Source organism: Carica papaya, chromosome 3, assembly GCF_054855325.1.
Source record: "Carica papaya isolate Zhongbai chromosome 3, ASM5485532v1, whole genome shotgun sequence".
NCBI lineage: Eukaryota > Viridiplantae > Streptophyta > Magnoliopsida > Brassicales > Caricaceae > Carica > Carica papaya.
The window spans coordinates 31348105-31370684 of NC_142311.1; the positions used below are offsets into that span (position 1 = coordinate 31348105).

General features: G+C 35.3%; 3 protein-coding genes across 3 annotated transcripts; 2 read left to right on the top strand and 1 right to left on the bottom strand.

The window, feature by feature from the left end:
• Positions 1–1459: 1459 nt before the first annotated feature.
• On the top strand, positions 1460–5338 carry EMB2799 (NAD(P)-binding Rossmann-fold superfamily protein). Its single transcript, XM_022041633.2, has 9 exons — positions 1460–1820; positions 1925–2037; positions 2424–2596; positions 3258–3351; positions 3554–3664; positions 3957–4046; positions 4292–4377; positions 4593–4657; positions 4897–5338. Exons 1-9 carry the CDS (start codon positions 1622–1624, stop codon positions 5004–5006), a joined length of 1041 nt encoding a protein of 346 aa, XP_021897325.1. The 5' UTR covers positions 1460–1621; the 3' UTR covers positions 5007–5338.
• Positions 5339–7411: 2073 nt separating this feature from the next.
• On the bottom strand, positions 7412–10530 carry LOC110814250 (F-box-like protein). Its single transcript, XM_022041662.2, has 4 exons — positions 10362–10530; positions 10107–10268; positions 8625–8873; positions 7412–7975 (listed from the first exon to the last, which is right to left on the bottom strand). The coding sequence occupies exons 1-4, from the start codon at positions 10431–10433 to the stop codon at positions 7700–7702; spliced, it is 759 nt and encodes a 252-aa protein (XP_021897354.1). The 5' UTR covers positions 10434–10530; the 3' UTR covers positions 7412–7699.
• A 7541-nt stretch (positions 10531–18071) lies between these two features.
• On the top strand, positions 18072–19781 carry PCB2 (NAD(P)-binding Rossmann-fold superfamily protein). Its single transcript, XM_022041672.2, has one exon. The coding sequence runs from the start codon at positions 18251–18253 to the stop codon at positions 19496–19498; it is 1248 nt and encodes a 415-aa protein (XP_021897364.2). The 5' UTR covers positions 18072–18250; the 3' UTR covers positions 19499–19781.
• The last annotated feature ends 2799 nt before the right edge of the window (positions 19782–22580 follow it).

Below are 22580 nucleotides of genomic sequence, written 5' to 3' on the forward strand. Positions count from 1 at the left end.
AGGGCTCTGGCGGCTAGGGTTTGGGGTTGGGTGTGGATGAGATTATTTATAACCTTCCCCTTTTAATCTGAGCCGTCTATCACGATTTAATCTGCGCCGTCCGATCGTGATTAAATTAGAAATAAATCTGAACCGTCCATCGCGATGCAATCTGGACCGTCCATGCGTGATTCAATCTGAGCCATTCTCACATGTGCAATCTGGGCTGTCCACGCGCGAGTTTGATATGGGCCGTCCATGCGCGCGAGAACGGATCTCAGCCGTTCGATTGCGCGCACGCGGATTGCCCCCGTGGCCCGTTCTGCGTGGCCTTCCTGTGTTAGCGTCTCTGCCACGCAGCGTGTCCTGGTTGGCTGGAGCTGCTGACCGGGCTGCTGACGTGGCTCAATTTTTTTAAATTGCGTTTTGACCTCCGGTTTCTGATTTTCTTTTCAAAAACACCCTTCTAATCCGAATTTTACCCATTTTTTTTCAAAATTATTTTCAATTAAACCCCAAAAATAATTTTACTCATTTTTATCATTATTATTATTTTTATTTCTATTAAATTAAATTAACTAAATTAAAACAATTATATTACTACTTAAATAAATCAATTAAAATAAAATTGAAATAAATTAAAATTATAATAATTTCAATAATAATAATAAAAATAAAATTAGGGTGTTACATATTATACATGGTGTAAGAGTTCATTTGTTGTCCTAGACTAAAATAAAAATGTTTATTAGAAATTATATATAAAAAAGTTAGTGGGTTTTTAATCAAATTAATAAAATGTAAAGTAAATATATGTTTTTAGTATGCTTAAAATCAAAAGCTACAACAGTATATTATATTAAATTTATCTAGTATACGAATTAAATAAATATTTAAAGTGATTATAATTTATGTTATAAATTTAAGTATTATTAAAATAATTATTAATTAAAAGTAACTTTAATAAAAAAATTAAAAGGTACAGTGTGTGACTTTTAAAATATAATTTTAATATTTATAAAAATTATAGATTTTATTTTTATTAAACATATATATATTTTTTTTAAAAAATAATACTTTATTTATTTATTTTTATTAAATATTAAATAAATTTTGATTAAAAATATTTTTAATCAATAATATTTTAACAGTTCTTTTTTAAATTTATGTTATAAATTACAGTCACTCCAAACATCTATTTAGTTGGTGAACTAGATTAATTTAACATAATATGAACAAATCATTAATAAAGTTGGATTTTAAATGAGTAAAAACTCTCAATCTTAATATCACATAGCTAGCTGGTCTTTTGTTTAGGATGTTCATTGGTCCGGAAATAGAGGGATCTAGACCGGACTAGATTGGATAAAGAGCACTCATTCATTGATGATATATCAGGCCGGGTCGGGTTGGGATCCGAGCTCACAGGTGGCCGGCCCATTTTCATCCCCGTCTGTAAAGTCTATCCGTTAGCAGCGTGTAATGTCTAGATTGGTTTATAGAGAAACCTCCATAACTGAACCCCAAAGGAAATCTCCATCTTCCATGAAATCCTCTGCAAATTCTTTCTTTTTCCAGACAATTTAATTCATGCAAACATTTACTGATTCGCTTTCCCTCTCTTTAGCCGTTTAATTCGTTAATGGCCGGTGCTTCGTTTCCCGTCCTTCCAACAATTAGACCTCGAATTCTGGCTCTCCATTTCTCACAACCTTCTACTTTATCTTCCTCAGTGTCGAAACACCGAATTTTCAAACGCCATTTTATCAACAAGATAAAGCTCTCACCGTTGTCATTGTCAATGGAAACTCCTCTTCGAGTTTCTGCATCCTCCACCATTGGTCTCTATCTAGATGTATATATGTACACACACTCACACGTGCACGTATATTTCATATGCTTGTGATTATCCGGTGTTGATGTGGTTTGTTGCTCTGGTTTTAAGGTGCAGCAGATGAGGGATTGGAGGTCGGGTCTTCGGGCTTGGTTGGAGAGCATGATCTCCTAATTGTTGGTCCAGGGGTTCTTGGTCGCCTAGTTGCTGAAAAATGGAGAGAGGTAATGCTTGGTTAACTGTAGTTCTGTCAATGCCTCATTCTCTGTAATTGACTGGTTTACTTGCTTTACAATGATCAATTGTGGTTCAATGTGCAGTTTTTGATTAATTATGTCTAATTCTATTCGGATGTGCAGCTTTATGCATTTTTTGAAGAATTCATTGGTCAATTTGGATCTTATCTTGCTAAAAACTGTATAAAGTATTTGCTGATGATACTTGTTTTAGTTGGTCACTGTAATTGGATATTTTGGTCTCGGTATAATCTTTGCTGTGAGGAGGGCATGAGGAAACTGCTTGATAGTGTTTGGCATTAATGCCCGAGATTATATGGATAAATTATGGAATATGTATATGCAGCTGAAGTTGTAGGATGTATATAAAACAGGAACATCCGTGCTGTCAAATTTATGGTCAGACAATGACGATGGACCACCATGAGGAGCTGATAAAACTTGGGATTAATCCATCTTTGAGAGAGACACAGCGAACTCAAAAGGTTCCATATGTAATTTTTTGTGCTCCTCCATCGCGAACACTGGATTACCCTGACGACGTCAGGTAATAAGAAATTGTGCATCCAAGATTCTGGAATTGTTTTGTCTTCTAGACACATTATGGACACAGCTGTAGTTTGAAAAATGTTTTGGTGCTAGTTAGGCATATGAAGTTAATTGATGGACCACATTACTGCTTGTTGATGTCATGTCTATTAAACTATATCAATTGTTTATATGAAATAATGAATAATTAATAATTATCTTAAAAACTTTAACTCATTTGGAAGAACTAAATTTATTATTTATACCTTAACACACTCCTCACGCACAATTCCATCGGACTACAATCACATATCAAGTATAAAGTTGTGATATTTTGTATGAAATTCAAAACAGGAAAAGACGGCTCGGCTTCAAATACTACATATCGGTTCTGATACCATAAAGAAATAAGTGGTTCTTGTTTGAAAGAGCTCAATCAATTATTATATGTGAACAGTTTTCTGGAAGTGGTTATAATTCTTTTTTATACTGTAAATTGATTGTTATATTGGTGGAGCCTCTGCATTCTTCTCCTAGACTAACCTTATGTGGATAGCCAAACTCATTTTCTCAAGAATTACATGGTGCATATAAAGACTGAAAAAAAGGAATCTACAATTTAATCATATCATCCATTTTTTCTCAATTTATGCTTTTATTGTGGTGCTTGAATCAAGCAGGATGGCTGCATTGAATTGGAATGGTGAAGGTTCTTTCCTGTTTACATCAAGCGCTGCAGTATATGATCGCAATGATAATGGAGAATGTGATGAGGTTTTTCATCAAACATAATCGTGTTTGTAATTGTAATAGTTCTTGTCTGTTTTTTTTTTAGCTTTCTTTCTCCATGTTATCATATGGGCTTGTCTTGTGGATATGCAGTGATGACATACCAAATCTATTTCACCATTTGCTCCGTTTCCTAGTTTCACACTAACAATCATCCTGGATCTAAAGTGATTTAGCATGTATGCAGGACGGTCCAATAGTGCCACTTGGGAGGAGCCCTAGGACAGATGTTATTCTGAAGGCAGAAGAAGTAGTTGTAGAATCTGGCGGTTGTGTCCTTAGATTGGTGGGGCTTTACATATCCTTTATGGCTTTATCTATTGATAAATATATATATATTTTAAATATAAGACAAGAAATATTATTCATAAAGGGTCCAAAAAGGTACCACCCATGTACAAAATATATATTACAAGTTTATTAAGTGGTTTATGAACCAACCAAAATCATCCCTATCTATCGATAAATATATTTGTGATGTATGGATAAAGATATACCTATATTTATGTTTTATTAAGTGAAATTCATGGACTGCTGGTGGTTATGACTTATGAATGTTATAAGCAGTAGTAGCCTTTAACATTTTACACAAAGCAGATAGAGGTGCTCATAACTATTACTTAGAGAAGGGGACTGTCGATGGTCGGCCAGATTACATCTTGAATCTTATACATTATGAGGTGATTTTTTTTTTATTTCTATGTTTATCTGCTGTCTTGGCACTGTATTTATATATATATTCTTTTTGACTATTGGACCTTTCAATTTATCTAGAAAAAGATCCTACAGGCTCTCTCTTTCTTGTTATCTTGTTTTAATTATAATGTGAACCAGTGAAATCTTCCCTTTCTGAAATAATTGAAGTTGTATAACATGTTTTATAACTGTAGACTGTTGTTGATTTGACTTACTACTCCTGTAACAGGATGCAGCTTCCCTTGCAGTTGCAGTCTTGAAGAAGAAGCTGCGTAGCCACATTTTCTTGGGCTGTGATAACCATCCTTTATCTAGGTTGTCTTTTTTTATATGGCTGATGGATGATATTACTTATCCAGATCTTCCTCGTAAATGTTTCCTATGTTAATTTTTAACAGCTCGTGTTTTCCATATAAACTTTTTTATTTCTATTAGGTTCATAAACTGTTAGATATGGAAAAAGCATGAAGCTCTTAGGTTGAGACTTTTTATCTGCATTACTTTCTGTTACCTTCTATGTTTCTTTGCAGGCAGGAGATGATGGAGTTGGTCAATAAAAGTGGGAAATTCAGTAAGAAGTTTGAGGGCTTCACAGGTGAGCTTCTTTCTGATCTGTAGTAAATACATAAACAAATTAAAATCATCTGTGATTCACTTTTTTTTTTTTGTCAACATGAATAGTTATTTCTTTACTAATCAATGTTGGATGTTTGAGCTGTAATTTTTTTTCCTCTTTTGTTTCCTTTAATTGCTAGATCTGTCCTTTCCCTTATTTTTTTCTTTCTGGAAAGTGTCCATGAGGCTACTGTGAACTCATAGGCCTTCGATTTGCAGGCACTGATGGTCCACTAGGGAAGAAGTTGAATAACTTTAAAACTCGTCAAGAGATAGGGTGGGAACCAAAATATCCTAGTTTTGCTCATTGTCTTGCAGTTACTGACTAGCTGCTGAGTTTAAGCTAACCATTGGATGGAATGGAATTCTGTGCGAAGAAATTCCATCTCCATGGAATAGGGAATGCTGAACGAAGGTGCTGCTGACATCTCCTGGTATTTGTTTTATTAAATTTGTTAAATACTTGGTTCCAATGTTGGAAAGTCACAAGTAAAATGCAAAGCACTATACTCAGGCAAACGTTTAAGATAACTGCCTGATTGACCAAAATCATTGTGGAGATATTTGGCACCAAAAATATTTCTGATGTGAGCTCTTGAGCAGTTTCCAAATGGAAACCTAACAATATGGTGATGATATAAAAGTTAGGTATCTTTACTCACTCATCTAGTTAAATTTCTGCTGAATCATATTTCAGGGAGTCACTGACGAAAAAAGATTCATTTCCAATGAATTTAAATTAGGAGTTAAATTTATTAGAAGTTAAAAGCTATAACATTTAGTTTACTTGTTAATGATATATTAATATTAAGTAGATAAATAAGATAGGAACTGAACTAAAAGGGCTAGTTAGGTTTTTGATTATTGATAAAGAACGCAAATCAGATTCCACAGTCTTTGCAGTTTGATGCATTAACTAATCAGTAACTTAACAGATTGTTGATTGTGTATAAATCGTTGAATAGTGAGGCAAATGTGGTCGGCTGGAGGTTGAAAAATCTTTATTGTTTAAATGGTGGGTTGCAATATTATATATAAATCAATAAATTACGAATAGACAAGTAGTATTTTGAATAATCAAGTTGATCATTTAAGAGTACAGTTGGTGAAGAAGCGTTATCAGAGAGACTAATATATGTTGTCTCTATAAGGGTGTTGAACTCTAGTTTCTGCATTCACATGTTTCTTTTTTCCATCCTGGCTTGGAACTGAAACAGTCTTCTAACTGTAACAATCTAGAAGTCTACCTTGACTATAAATAAAACTTCCTCCTAAGGTGGAAATTTCTTCTTTCAAGCACGATAAGACGTCTAGATTTGACTATGAGGAGTCTGAAAGTTCAATGAAAAATGCAGGTGTTGACAAGTAGAAGACCAAAATAAACTTAATGTCAAGAAGTATTTTTAATATTTAGAGCATATAAGTTCTACTTTTACTAACCATGTAAAAGAAAAATTAATATATTTTTAAAGTTTTTTGTTAAGCTGCTAAAATATTTTAAAAAGGAAAAACATTTTATAAGTTCGAAAATCTCTTAAAGAACCACAATATTTTCAACAATGCCACTCTTTTATTTTTATTTATTAACCATTGTTTTTTCCCATAAAAATTTTAAAAATAAAAATATTCCTTGTTAGGTAGATGAAGATTAATATAGTAATTATATATAGATGTATATTATTCAAGAGGGAATAGTTTAATTTAGTAGTTAAGCTGAAGCTTCCTAGATGAACCAAATAAACGATTGCAGGTCAACTTGACTCTCTAGAGATCCGTTTTTCTATTTCTTCATATTTCTAGCAAGTCTTTACTTCTCTCCAAACCAACAAAGAAAGAAGTTAGTGAGGCAGAGAGAGTTTTAACAAGCTGTAGCTGAGATGGGGAAGGTGTGTTGCCTGGACTCTGGCGAAGACGGTATAGATCTCACGGGCATCCTCATCGTTGTTGTCATAGCCCTCGTCCTCATGGCTGTCTGTATGCCTCCTCCACGACGACGCGTTGTTGTTTATCGTTGCTGCTGAGCTTCAACAAAATCACTCATCTGTTTGTTTTTCCTGCAACAAAATGCATGCAGGAGTGAGCCTTGCATGATGGGAATGGCACCCTACAAGGATTCGTTAAGCTTTTCCTCTTCGTTCATGTCTTTGCAAAAAATCAAAATTATTTAATTTTTACGGTTGGAAGGATCTTGGATTGTGAATTATTGCGGCTCATTTGATCATCCTTGGAGCTGAAATACACAACATGGATCTGTTTATTCCTGTTTCGCTTTATTCTTGAGCTATCTTTTCTTTTTTTTTTTTTTTTTTTGCATCTCTAATTTTTCTTTGGTCAACCTTGAGCACTATTGTCCATATCGATTCGGTTGAGAAATTTACATGAACAAGAACACAAATAAATTTAAATAATATTATAAGTTGAAATCTTCATGTATGTTGAATTCGACAATCATATCTTTTAATATGAAATTAAAATATTAGTCATGTCTTATATTTTCAAATTTTGATGTCTTTATTAAATTCCTCTATTACAATCGAACGAGCTACAAAATTCAAGATTGCAACAGTACAGTCTGGGTACTGAAGATTACTAGGCCAACAGTTTTTCAAGTGCAAACTATTAACTTTGTCACAAGCTTGAACTCAAAATTTCACTGATAAATAATTTAATTCTTCATATGGAACTCAGCAATACTTTAGTTTTGGGCTATTACAGATATATCCCATTATATATGTAATCACACAACCAAGGAATTACTATTTGCAAAATACAAATATATCTTGTCTATATACAAGCAGCAATAAAGCTTTACAAACAGGAAGCGGTTTCTATTGAGGAACATTCTCAATCGGCGTGGAATTATTATCTTAAAAGCATAGCACAGACTAGGCTCTTGCTACAAGTGCGAGTGTCAGACCTTATTCTTATGTGCAAGTAGAAGTACTGACCATGAATTATGCAAAACCATAACATGATATAAACATTATATGCATGCATCACGCACACATTATTTTTGCATTTCCTAACGCAGTCCTAGCAAGCCTTGGCAAGAGTGGTGAATGCTGGAATTAGCAGTAGAGATCTGAACTTGTAGAACTTCATGAATCGCGCCACGCTGAAGTACCCACAGAACCTCTGCTTCTTTTGCAGTTGCAAGATCTTCTAGAGATACCAAGCGAGAATGGGACTCGTCCCGCATACGAAAGCCATAGAACCATCTGCCAAGCTTCCACCACTTAACGTGCACTTGGCGCTCGGAAATCTTGCAAGTCTGAAGAGATTCTGCCATATACTGAGCCTGCAAATATGTAAATTATTTAGTATATATGAGATTTCTTGTAATGGGAAATAATTTGAATATTGGCATAAAAAACTTTTAGCCAGCACTCAAGAGATGCCCTTTATTATGCTGGCTATGAAACATTAAGGCCAGCTTTAACATGCATAGACAACCAGGTGCACTATCATTGAAATTTAGCTGACTAGTTTATTCTGTGCATAAGGTTAAGGCCGATCACATGTATGCTTATTTTCTCTCGTTGGAGTGTTGACTGTTGAGCTAGGCTAGAGCACTGCCAAATAGCAGACTGCTGATTGCTCACCAGCCATAGATGAACGCTCTTAAACAGTCATACCTTTCCAAATCTTTGATACACATTTCCTTCCAAAAAGACAGGATTAATTCATTTCATGAATTTGCACAATCCCGTCATGTCTTGTGTTAAAATTAGTTTTAGAAAGATCGAAATCCAAGATCCAAACCCTAAACCTTTCAGTATATTATATCAAATAACTGATAGTAATTTATTATTCTAAAAGTTTAAACTAAAAAGAAATAGTCTAATATATTATTTATACTGTAATGATTCTAAAAGCCTCTTTCTTCTCCCAAAGAAAAAATCAAATCCAAAAAAAGACAAAATAGACAGGGTAAAAGTATTATTTACCGGTACTCCAAGCCAATTAATGCAGTAGTGCAATCCAATCAAATTAAGGAATACACTCAGATTTGGCTTTAACAGAAGGATCTCTACATCTTTATAACCAAGTTGCATTGAGCTCAGCTCTTCAATTGCTTTTAGATAGTCACCAACTGCAAGTGAATCTGATACCATACATTGTTCAACAAACTTGATTAAGTTCCCAGCTCTAAAAGCCATCTCATTGTGCTTCTGTACATAAAAGCTTTTCCATCCCTACATCACAGTTAAATCTTCAAAAACATGGAACAATATTAAACTGCATCATCAGAAGTTTTGATTCATCTATTATCAAACAGAAATTTGATGACTTCTTTAATTTCATCAGAGACAAATTGGCTATGCATTACAAGTTAAAATTTGATAAGAGTTTGGGAGACCCAAGACTAGCTTTTAAGGTTAGACAGTCCAAACTCAGAAAGAACCCACCCCAAAGTCCATACCTTCGATGGGGCATCTAACACCATAAAAGTCCTACTCGCTCTACATTCTCAATGTGTGCTGGCTTTGTACTAGCGCTCTTTAGCTAGTACTGGTGAATTAAGCAATTTTAATGTCCCCTCTCATACTGCACACTTGCAAACAGAGAGTAATATATCAATACACGAGCTTAGGAGAATCACACTTCAAAATCTAATTTTTAAAATTGGAGAGTGCAAGAGCTGTTCGGCATTAGCTGGGTGATGACAGGTTCAGTGAAGGAAGAAATTTGGGCGTGGAAGGGATTTATGGCCGGCAGAAACAAGGGGGCATAATAACGCTCTCTATCTTCTGGATAGTTTGAAAGGAGAGGAATATGAGTTATTTTTTATGGGGTTGAGGATGTAATAATTTTGATATTTTTAAGAATAGATGGTTCCGCATCCTTGAGTTTTTGTTATGGGGTCATCCTCTTGATTATATGGAGGACGGACAATTTAGCAAAACTTGTTGATATTTTGATTGATTTGTATATTTTGTGCATAGATGACACCCCCTTGGTGCCTATTTTAATACAATTCACACTTTATATTTAAAGAAAAAAATTAGAAAGTGCAAAATCATTTGAAGCCCACAACAAAGTCTAATTCCTTTGACATGAGATCCAACACCCGCAATTAGCACATAACAAAAACCACAAGACCCACTTTATGACTTGAGCTACAAAATCCAAAATTCACATCAGAGTAACTATTGGTTCCATCTTAACAATCTTAATCTGACTCGTTAGTCGTCAAACACTATTCCATGACACCCTTCCTAGAGAAATAAAATTGGCCATACATTGCCAAATAAAATTCCACAAGAATCACTTTAAAAATGTCATCAAACGGTTCTGAATTTACACCCATCTATAGGGTTATAGCAAAACATTATAAGATGTTGTACTGTAACATTCTCCTTACTAAAGGTGCTTGCAAAGAGAAGTTACAAGATATATATATATATATATATATATATATATATTACCTTAACAATGCTGTGTTGATTTTGAAGAGATGAAGAAGATTCTCCATTCAGGAGACCCAGAAAAGGCCATCTTTCTCTGCTAAGCGACTCCCATATATAATCCGACCCGCATAGCTCGCTCCAGAACCGAGAACAACTACCCAGTGCACACACATCCTTTACCTGCTTATCAATCGACCCCAAAAGTAAGAAAACTCAAATTTTCAGAAGAATAACTAAAGAAAACAACCCTGCAAACCCTAAAACAGTAAGAACCTGGAGGGAAGAAGCAATTTTGAGGGCTACATCATTGGGGATCGAAGTTCGAATGTATTCTAATTGATTCATTCTTAGTTAGCTCTATCTTCGTTTTCTTCTAGATTTTGTCGATTCTTTTCTTAAAAAATTTAGAAATGGAATCATCAGATACTTTGGATATAACGACCATCTCATCAGGTTCATGATTGGACAAGAAATAATGTAGGGTATCCAAAAAGACAAAAGGTGTTCATGTAGAGCCAGTAGTTTTATGCCACGTCACTCGAGCGGGAGGCACTGACCATCGTGAATCGTCCGATTATAAGATAATAATATACTAATCAGACGGCTATCAATCATCTGATAAGGCCTATTAAGGCCCAATGTTTTTTGCATATAAGATAAGGGTAGATATAACAAAATAAAAAATTGAATAAAAATAACGGTGTTATTCTGTAACGACTCCGAAAATTTAAAAGTAAATATACAATAATTTAAGTGCGGAAGCAAAATAAAAGATTAAAGTTTACTTTTTTTACATAATAACTTAAAAGTACTAAACAACATTACAGAATTAATTTTCTGAAAGAAATACGAGAAATAAGAAAAACAACAGAAAATAGAAAATATATAGCATTTACTCGCAATTTTCTTGCAGATTGGGCTCTGGAACCAGATCCTCTTAATATGAAATGGTTAAATAAATGATGAGTTACACTAAACTAGTAAGAATATCACATTATATCACCGGCACAGAAGTAAAGGTTGTTATAAAATTAAAAACTACTAATAGAGCATTAAATTTAGTAAATTCATTTATCAATCATAAAATCATTTCTCATTCACTTACCATAGTGAAATTTATAAAAACAACTTATAAAAATAACAATACCATACAGATCATAATTTCGTGAACCATCAGTAACATATAACGTATTATAAATTCATATCTATTAACAATAAATCAAACCATAACTGTTTCTCTTTTCACTAGCCTATTAGTATTTATGGGGGTTTATAGAGATGTCCTTGCTACACGTGAACCATTTCCTTTAACAATCTCAATTACAGGGCTGTCCTCATATCCTGTTTGGTATGAGCGCCAAAATATTAAACCTCAATATTCCGTCCGGTATGAGGGTGAAGCGGGCCGTTCCCATACCCCGTCCGGTATGAGTGCCAAATTATTCAGTCTCCATACCCCGTCTGGTATGAGACAACGTTCATGGTAGAGTTCCCTATGTACCCGGTCTGTCAACCTTCTCCCAAGATATATGGTAAGATTGCCTTTTCATCTAATAATTTAATCATACAATTTCTTTACCGTTTAAACTTTATTTTTCTCGATTCAGCAATAAACACGTAAAATAGACCATACATGCATTCAAAGCGATAAAATAAATAAATAAAATACCATCATGCAGGTAAACTATAAAAGCAATCAACAACAGCAGTAGATAATTTTCAGTTCCGGCTCCATTATCAACCCATAATTAATTATGCATGTTTACTAAAATCGCACAAAATACCACATTATTATTTATTTAAACTTCGATTCTATGATAGAGAATAGGGTGATGGATCCTTACTCGATTTGACGCCGAAAAGCTAAACGATTTACTGCGCCTATGGGCGGTTTCTAGGTTCCATGAATTTTTCTCAGAGAACTGAAACGCGCTTATAGTACCTATAAATGTTCTAAATAAACCCAAAATCAGTCCCATGCCCTATTCGGCCAATTTTAAAAATCTGGCACGGCGGTTTCGCCGTGCTTCAGCGACGGTGTAGTCGCCCGCGGCGGCGATTCGCCTCGGGTAGGCCAATTCTGCATCGATTCCTGTGAGCAAACACGTTAAAGGATCTCAGTTGGCTGAAAAAATACAAAAAATCAAAATTTACCGACAGCGGGGCTCTCCGGCGTGGCAGCTCCTCTGGCTCACGTTGTGGTTGAGTGTTTCGTTTCGATCAACATGTAGAGAAGCAAACGGTGATCACAATGGTGGAAAAATTATGCAAAACGGGAATCAGAAAGGAGTTCATCGGAGGTGGTTTGTGAAATTCTTCGCGGCGCCCTACTGGGTTTCATCGGTGTTTTTGGGCCAATTGGCCGGTCTTTTCACTCCGATTTGGCCATGGGTGAACTTAAAATTAAATTTCTTGCAAAAGGAAAAGTTTTTACCTTTTTTGGCGGTCAGAAAGGGTTCCGTTGCGGCGGCGGGTGGCAGCGGTCGGCTCCCTGTTGGCTGGGTCGTCTTCTCCGGCGAGGGGTTCTGGCTGCTAGGGTTAGAGTTTGGTGCGGATGAGGTTATTTATATCTATCTGCTTTTGATCTGGACCGTGTATTGTATTTGATCTGGACCGTCTGATCGCGATTAAATAGGGAGTAAATATATACCGTTCATCGCGATTCAATCTGAACCATCCATCGCGATTCACTTTGGACTCTCTGATCACGTTTGAATTTGACTGTTCGATCGCGTTTGGGAGGGAGCACATCCAGGTCGTCCGTTCGCGCGGGAATAGACCTCAGCCGTTCGATCGCGGGTACGCGGATTGCCCACGTGGCTCCCCCCGCGTGGCCTCCCGCGTCTGCATCTCTGTCACTTGGCGTGTCCTGGTTGGTACGGGTTGCTGACCCAGTGTCTGATGTGACAAAACTTTCTAAAATTGCGTTTTGGCCTATGTTTTCCAATTATTTTTTCAAAAATACCTACAGAACCCAAAATTTCACAACTTTTTTCCAAAATTATTTTTAATTAAATCTTCCTTCAATTTTATTTCATTTTTTTACTCTAAATTAAATAAAACAAAATATATTAAAATAAAATAAATTAATAAAATTTATATTTATTAATTATTTAATCACCACAAAAAAATTTTGTGGGTGTTACATATTCGAAGTTGATTATATGTTCAATTCAACTTAAATGTTATGATTAATTTACTAAGATATAGAAATTAATTATATAATAATTAACATATATGAAAAGAATTTATTAGTACCCAAAAAGGAAAAAAAAAATCAAATCACATCCCAAAAAATTTATTAGTGCATCCCCCCCTTAGTGACCATTTTATCAATTCATATATCTCACTTAATTTTTATCATATCTATATTAAAACTGAGCTTCAATATTTTTATCATATCTTAATTCAAAAATATTGTGTTTAAATAAATGATGGCTTATCTCATAAATTAAGATGTGTATATATTGGATGTCAGTTTTGGTAAATTAAGATTTCCTTTTCTATATAATTTCAAAAACAAATCTTATAATAAATGTCAAGTAATTTGTATATTTACCAAATAAACAGCAAATTTATTAGTACCCAAAAAGGAAACAAAATAATGTAAACGGCTCAAAGAATTTATGAGTATATCCCCACTTAATGACCATTTTAGGAAAATAATCCAAAGTTACCAATTTTAAATTTTAAATTATAATTTTCTTAAAAATATTAATGAGAACATGATTCTATATAAAGTGGATAGATATAATTGAAGACAACAATCTCATTAGATAATAGAGATAATAGAAGAGAACCTTCAGAGCGAGAGAAATGACAATTTTGAGTTATCATTCTTTTGTCAGAGTAGTTTTATTAATTGTTTTAATGCAGAGTTTCAGTTATAGTAAAGTAATGGTTCAGTGCGAGTCTAGCCTTCGTGAATTAGAGGCAAAATGCAAAAAGTTCGTTAAGATTTCAGGACCAAAAGTTTATCCATCAGCTGAATGTTGTGATATCATAAAAACATTGGATATTCCGCGTTTTTGCAAGTACATAATACCTATCATTGAGAAAGATATCAGCATGGAGAAAGTAGTTTATGTTGTAAGAACTTGTGGCATCCCACTCCAAGCCGGAATGAAGTGTGGAGGTAAGTTTGTTATTTTTATTAGTGAAATAGAAATTGTAATTGATAATTTAAATTTTAACCCAATTTTTTTTTTGTGTTTTTTTATAATAAGAAACATAACTACGAATATCTATTTATTTAATTGAAATCGTTGAATTTTTTTTTTTATTAATACTATTAAATGTGATTGATACAGATTATACAATTCCACCGGTGCAAAATAAAAGGGCATAGGATGAAGCTATTTCTGGAGGAAACTTATGGATAAAAGTAATTTGGTATTATCAATAAATTAGAGACGTTAATCATTTTGTGTACTTCATGTATTTAAATTTTATTTTTGAGAATATACAAAAATATTATTTTATAATAATAAAATATTCTATTTACTTAAGAATATTTGTAACAGTCCCGGAAATTCAAAAGGAAATATATATAATAATTTGAGTGCGGAAGCGAAATAAAAAGTTAAGGTTAACATCCCTTACACGATAACTTAAAAGTACTAAACAAACATCACAGAATAAATTCTCTGAAAGAAATACGAGAAATGAGAAAAATAAAAGAAACTATAAAGTATCTAGTATCTACTTGCAGTCTTCTTGCGGATCGGGCTCGGGAACCAAGTTCTCCTGATCTGAAATGGTTAAATAAGGGGTGAGCTACACTAGTCCAGTAAGGACATCATACTATATCACCGGCACATAAGCAAATGTTGGTAGAAAACTAAAAACAACCAATAGAGCACTAAATTTAAACCAACACATTAATTAAAAGTAAAACCATTTACCATTTTACTTACCATTGGAGAATTTGTAAAAAAACCTATAAAGATAATAACATCATACAGATCATAACTTCATGTACAATCAGTAACATAGAACATATCATAAATTCATATTCATTAACAATAATTAATCATCAGCGTTTCTTGTTTCACCAGCTTACTAGTATCTATGAGGATCCATAGGGGTGTCCCCGCTACACGTGAACCCTTTCTCTTAACAATCTTAATTCTATGACCGTCCCCATACTCCGTCCGGTATGAGTGCCAAAACATTAAACCTCAATATCCCATTCGGTATGAGGGTGAAGCGGACCGTCCTCATACCCCGTTAGGTATGAGCGCCAAATGACCAAGTCTCCATACCCTGTCTGGTATGAGACAACGTTCACGGTAGGGTTCCTTATGAACCCGGTCCGTCCACCATTTCCCAGGATATCTAGTGAGGCTGTCACCTCATCTGTTTATTAGATCACATCCCTTTCCTGTTTTTTTTTTAATCTCTGTTACCAAATTAAATACAATCACATAAACAATGAACATGCACCCGGTAATGCAATCATATCTTAAATCCCCAAATCACACAGTGATCAAGTAAGACAGTAATACATGCATTTAAAATCCTAAATCAGATACATCATGCCTTTAAACTGTAAAATAAATCAACATAAATTAATAGAGAACAATGTCCGATTCGGCATCCATTAGCAATCCATAATTAATTATGCATATTTATATAACTTTTACAAAAGACCATATTATTATTTATTCAAACTTCACATTTATGATAGGAAATAGGGTGAGGAGTCCTTACCTGATTCGACACCGAAAGCTAAATGGTTACTGCGTTTACGGGCGGTCTTTGGGTTCCATGAATTTTTCTTCGGGAACTGAAACGCACCTACGATACCTACAAATATCCCAAATAAACCCCAAAATCAGTCTCAGGGCCTACTCGACCAATTTTGGAAATCCGATACGGCGGCTCCACTGTGCTCCAGTGACAGCGACAGCGACGTCGCCCGCGGCGGCGATCCGCCTCGGGTTTGCTGTTTTCGGCCGAATTCAGCCAAACTTGCATCGGTTTTTGAAAGAAAACACACTTAGGGCTCTTAATTGGTCCAAAAGATGTAGAAAACCGAAACTCACTGGCGGTGGGGCTCTCTGGTGCAGCGGTTCCTCCGGCTCACGTTGCGGTTGGGTGTTTTGCTCTGGTCAACCTGTAGAGAAGGAAACGGTGATCACAACGATGAAAAAATCACATCGAATGGGAATCGGAAAGGGCCTCATCGGAGGCATTTTTCGAAATACCCCGCGGTGGCGCCGCCGGGCTTTGCCAGCGTTTTTATACCAATTGGCCGGTCCTTTTACTCTGATTTTGTTATGGATGTATTTAAATCAAATTTTGAGCAAATAGTAGAATTTTTACCTCGTTTGGCGGTCGAAAATTGCTCCGGTGCGGCGGGGGGTGGCGTCGGTCGGCTCCCCGGCGGGGGCTCTGGTGGTTAGGGTTAGGGTTTGGGTGCGGGTGTTGTTATTTATACCTATCCGCTTTTGATTTGGGCCGTCCATCGCATTTTATCTGGACCGTCCGATTGCAATTAAATAGGAAGTAAATATGGACCGTTCATCGTGATTCAATCTGGACCATCCGTGCGCGATTCAATCTGGGGCATCCGTGCGCGATCTCAATCTGGACCGTCCGTGCTCGCGGGAACGGGTCTCAGTCGTTTGATCGCGTGCACGCGAATTGCCCACGTGCCTCCCCCCTGCGTGGCCTCCCGCGTCAGCGTCTCTGCCACCTGGCGCATTCTGGTTGGTCGGAACTGGTGACTGGGCATCTGACATGGCATAATTTTTTTAAATTGCGTTTTGACCTCTGATTTCTAATTTTTTTTTTCAAAAATACCCATAGAACCTAAATTTTCACCATTTTTTTTTCAAAATTGTTTTCAATTAAATCTTTAACTAATTTTCACCTTTATTATTATTATTATTTTTATTACATTAAATTAAAATAAAATAAATTAAATGAAATTCAATTAATAAATAATTATATTTATAAAAAAAATAAAAAAATGTTGGGTGTTACAATATTATTTTTTATTTGAGTTTAAATTTTATACAACTTTGTTGTAAATCAATTAATCTATATGTTGTTTACATTCAAAATTCAGCATAGAGTATGAATCAAGTGGTATGGAGGAGATGAGTCGGCAGCCTCAATTTGACAATCACAATAGATTATTAAGATTATTATAATAATCTCCTTCATATCCAATATTAACAATTGAAACTATATGGAAGAATGATAAAAATCACAATACCAAAGAAATAATTTAAGGAGCAATATATGCTAAAGCGAAAAATTAGTAAACTAAATTCATCAAACATAATATAAGAAACGAACTTGTAAGATAGCCTTAGAATTGAAGGCCTTGGAAATGGTTGCTTAAGAAGTTAAGGGATTCTCTATAGAATTTATTTTGTACTTTTTTTTTAGAATAAAAAATTTCTAATAATATTATAAATTCGTATTTTAAGTCTCTTATTGCTTTAAATTGTAAGATTTGTTTCAAAATAAATTCAATGAATATGTTTTCATTTTTAAAATTTGATGAAGTTGGAAATGAATATGAAATTTTGAGGAAAAATAAAAATATTAAATTAAATGTTTACAAAGTAATATAACTTGCCTCGTATGTTACAATAAATTGAAAAACAGAGTTTGGTTTGACTTTATATATATATATATATGTGTGAGGAACACTCATAATTTTATTTTATTATTTTATCATTTGTTCGATTAAAAACTTTTATATAAATATTTCAAAAAATTTAAAAATGAAAGAAATTTTGAGAATTGTTAAAAATTTCACATACAAAAAAATTTTATTCATTGTTACAAATATAATCTTGGATACTTTTGGATAGAAACAGAAGGGATTCTCTAGAAAAAGAAAGATAAAAGTGGCCGGTTATTTTAAATTCAGAGAAAATCGAGGACCATAATGAAAATATTGAAAAACATTTGGGACTTTACTGATATTAACCAATTCTTATGGGAAGTATATTATCCACCACCTATTTATCAGAGAGAATCTCCTGTGATGCACAAACCGCCATGGGAGCCCACTCTCCCAGTCTCATTGTCACCAGCCCCTCATCTTCTTTTACTCCCTCTCCTTTTCCTTGTTTTTTCATTGACGACCACATAAATCTTTTTCACCTTCTTCTGCACCAGACTCTTCTTGACTGTAAACAATGTCTCTCTGTCATTCATTTAGTCTTCTCAATATTTCTTCCCCGCAGAGGCAAAGACTCAGAGCTTCTCAGTTTATCAAGCAAATTCAGGTAAAGTCTTTTCCTTTTGCTTTACCTGCCCAGAATTTATCACAGCACTATAAGTTTGGTAGAGAAAGAATCAATGGCGTTTTGGCTCCAGGAGTAGCAAATGTAGTAGCAGCCGCCTCTTCATCTTCATTCAGGAGTAAGAACCCAGAAGATGTTAATGTTTTGGTGGTGGGTTCAACTGGGTATATAGGAAAATTTGTAGTCAAGGAATTGGTTAGGAGAGGTTTTAATGTAATCGCCATTGCTAGAGAGAAAAGTGGAATTAGTGGTAGAAATGATAAAGAAGAAACCTTGAGTCAGTTGCAGGGAGCTAAGGTTTGCTTTTCGGATGTTACAAGTTTGGATTTTTTAGAGAGATCTTTGGAGAATTTAGGATACCCAATTGATGTTGTTGTTTCATGTCTTGCCAGTCGCACTGGTGGTGTGAAAGATTCATGGAAAATTGATTATGAGGCAACAAAGAATAGTCTTCTTGCTGGTAGAAAGTTTGGGGCTTCACATTTTGTGTTGCTTTCTGCAATATGTGTGCAAAAACCACTACTTGAGTTTCAGCGTGCGAAGTTGAAATTTGAGGCTGAGTTAATGAAAGAAGCAGAAGAGGATAGTGGGTTTACATACAGTATTGTGAGGCCAACTGCATTTTTCAAAAGTTTGGGGGGTCAAGTTGAGCTGGTGAAAGATGGGAAGCCTTATGTAATGTTTGGAGATGGAAAGTTGTGTGCTTGTAAGCCGATTAGCGAGCCAGATTTGGCTTCCTTTATTGCAGATTGTGTGTTGGGTGAAGATAAGATTAATCACGTATTGCCAATTGGTGGCCCGGGGAAGGCCTTGACACCATTGGAGCAAGGAGAGATGTTGTTTAGACTTTTGGGGAAGGAGCCAAAGTTCTTAAAAGTGCCAATTCAGATAATGGATTTTTCAATTGCAGTCTTTGATTTTCTTGTTAAGATCTTTCCCTCGATGGAAGATGCTGCCGAGTTTGGGAAGATTGGAAGATATTATGCTGCTGAGAGTATGTTGGTTTTGGATCCTGAGACTGGTGATTACAGTGATGAAAAAACACCAAGTTATGGAAAGGACACACTGGAAGAATTCTTCGACAGGGTGCTCAGGGAGGGGATGGCTGGTCAAGAATTGGGCGAGCAAACAATTTTCTAATTGTTGCTTACTCATAGAAAATTGTAAATCTGAATGATTTATTGAGTCAATCAGTTTTGTAACGGCAGCATTAGAGGTATGCAGAATCCTATGTTCCTACCAGAATTTATCTAGCTGTGACACACTTTGTAAAGAAATCTAGTTATTGAATTCATACATTTATGTTTGCTGGAGCATATGTTGGCTCCATATCATGGTGGAATTATATGTTTATGCTGTGGAACATAGTTTCTTGTGGATATGATTTTGCTAATCTAGAAGAAATGGCTCTTCTATTATATCAGATTTACCTGTGCAACCACCTGAATTAATTCATGGCTAGCCTAAACCTTAGAGGGAGAGTAGTTTGAAGTTTTGTTTTACCAATGGAACTTTGTTGTTGGTATTTTAGAAACTTTACAGAGTTTAGTGTTTGATAGCCTGAGCAAAAGATATAAATGCTTCAATGTCTGCATGGGCTCGGTATGTAGGATTGATGTACTCTGGATGCACTCGTGGTGTTTACCGTCCTTCAGGGCCTTGTTGACTTCTAAACCGTTCATAAACTCGCCTATTTTTGTAATCCAGCTTGTATTCCTCTTGAAATTTCTAATTTTCATTCTGTTTTTAGCATTGTGCTTTGATTTTCCTGTCTAAGTCTTTTAGTGGTAAATAAAACTGGCCAGAATATCGATCCACAATAAAGGATCTACTTGGAAAATTGAATTTTCCTGTCTGAAGTTGCAATCATGTAATTGCAAATCTTGTTTAACAAGCTCATGCGCAACTTGATTATAATTCTGGGCTACCCATGTAAATGAGAAAAGAGAAAAAAAGAGGAACAAAATAGAAACATCTTCAACCAACATCCGAGATTCAGATGCACTCCTCTTTTAAGAGGAGATAGCATTTACCACCACTTGCCAGTCACCCTCAACTATAGTATCATAAATCTCCAGTGGAAATTATCTCTCGTACATAAAGGAGCACCATAGTTTCAGCAGATCGGATATAGTCTCAAAGCAAAAACTACCTTGCTATTCCAATTTCTGCAAACAACAAGTCTCACCCAATCTGCCTGCCCTAGAGAAGCATCATAGTTTATCTTATATGTACCTGCATTTGCAGGAGACCATTTTTGACATCTTCGCACAGTCTCACTAATTCCTGGAACATTTCCATCTTTATTTTACATGATTTCAAGAAATAGGCTATGCATTCTGTTTACCATCATCAGTCCACAGATTTTGGGGAACCGATTGATTTGTTGCCCACTATATTCCCCATAAGATTAACATGAACCAAATCTGGTAATCTGTTAGAGTAGATGAAAGTCCACTGTTAATTCAAGCATAAGAGAATGGGGATAGACATCACCTCGAATAGGACATAGATGCCATATTTGCCTAGCATACTCACAATTTTTAAAGAGATGTTCAACAGTTTCATTTGCCCCACCATATGTAAGGTAGTACACATCTACTTGAATATCTTTCTACTCTAACCTACCTAGCATGGGAGACTGTCTTTACATAATCTCCATACAAAATACTTTACTCTGGGCAAAGTAGGAGTATGCCATATTTTTTTTCCAGGGAACGGAATGGTCCCAAAATAAAACATTTCTTTGCTTCATTATGGAGCTTGCCAAATTAATTTCATGTCCTTACCGTGTAATTTCCATCTTTAGTAAACCTCCAAATTAATTTATCTGGGGTAATCTTCTATTAAGTGGAATACTTAGAACATTATACATGTAAGTTGGATGAAAGATGGTACGGGTAGTTGGAGTCCCAATTTGGAGAAGAGGGACATTTTAACTCTAACACATTAAGAAGATGAGTACCTTGTGGTCGTGGTGTCCATACTCTGTTCCCTACTTAAGAAGGAACTCATTTGTCCTTCCAAATATGAATATTTCTGCCGTTACCCACGCCCTATCTTAGGCCTTCTTGAAGGAAATTTCTGCCTGCCAAATTACTATCCCCCCACCGAAATATCTGGCTTGCAACAGTTTGCAGAGGAAAGAGTTGTGATTATTTAGAAGGCACCAAGCTTGTTTGCCCAGCTTTTCTATATTAAAACTCTGAAAATCCTGGAAACCCAGGTCACTTTTGGCTTTATTTGAACATAATTTATCCTAAGAGATCCAATGAATTTTGCTGTCTCCCATATTTTCTCCATACTAAAAAACTCGAGATTATTCTCCCAATCTGATCATGAATTTTCTTTGACAACTGATAGATGCTCATATAAATGTTGGGATGACCTGAGCCACACGGTCAAGCATAACCTTTTACCCTGCCCTTGAGAGCTTGTTCATTTTCCATCCCTGTACTCTTTTTGTTACCTGATCTATTAGCATTGTAAAGGTTTGTGTGGGTGAATGACCTATCTCTATAGGAAATCCCAAATACTTATTAGAGCCATTACCATATTGACTCCCAGCACTCTACTAAGCTCCTAACAGACTTGTGGCCTGACTCCTTTTGAGAAAGAAATGCCTGAATTTTTTGAAATTAATGGTTCATCCCTAGGCCTTTTCATATGCTCTTAGAATATGTTTAGGTGTTGTGAGCTCATTATTCGTAACCCTTCCAAAAAGTTAAACTATATCATCCGCAACAATAAATGAGATATTGAAGGAGCAATACAACAAATTTTGACCTCATGCAGCTGGCCTTCGTTCTCAGCTCGCCTAAGCATACTCGAAAAAGCATCTGCATACAAAATAAATAGATAGCTGATAGAGGGTCGCCTTGGCGCCCTTATCAGGTTGCAAAGCAGATGATGAGCTGCCACTAATCAATAATGGATAAGACACAGGTTTGACACATTCCATACCAAGGGAGACAAAAACTCCTATTGGACCCCAATTTAAGAAGCATACTCTCCGAAAAAGGCCAAGGCACCCTTTCATAAGCTTTTGCAAAGGATCTATGCCGCAAAATTTTATTAACTTTCATAAAATGAAATAATTCCAAGGCAATAAGGGTACTTCCTATAATGAATCGGTCCTGGAATCAAAGCAAATTTGGACGGATGAATAATGTCATTCAGGAATAATTTCAATTGACTAGCTATACATTTTACAATCAATTTC

Bases quoted from the DNA above. Each gene is read 5' to 3' on its own strand.
- PCB2 (XM_022041672.2), top strand. From the start codon at position 18,251: ATGTCTCTCTGTCATTCATTTAGTCTTCTCAATATTTCTTCCCCGCAG.
- LOC110814250 (XM_022041662.2), bottom strand. From the start codon at position 10,433: ATGAATCAATTAGAATACATTCGAACTTCGATCCCCAATGATGTAGCC. The intron at 8,874-10,106 runs GTAATATATATA...ACTGTGATGTAG, and splicing joins ATCAACACAGCATTGTTAAG to GGATGGAAAAGCTTTTATGT. The intron at 7,976-8,624 runs GTAAATAATACT...ACATATTTGCAG, and splicing joins TTAATTGGCTTGGAGTACCG to GCTCAGTATATGGCAGAATC.
- EMB2799 (XM_022041633.2), top strand. From the start codon at position 1,622: ATGGCCGGTGCTTCGTTTCCCGTCCTTCCAACAATTAGACCTCGAATT. The intron at 1,821-1,924 runs GTCTCTATCTAG...TCTGGTTTTAAG, and splicing joins TTCTGCATCCTCCACCATTG to GTGCAGCAGATGAGGGATTG. The intron at 2,038-2,423 runs GTAATGCTTGGT...TATATAAAACAG, and splicing joins TTGCTGAAAAATGGAGAGAG to GAACATCCGTGCTGTCAAAT.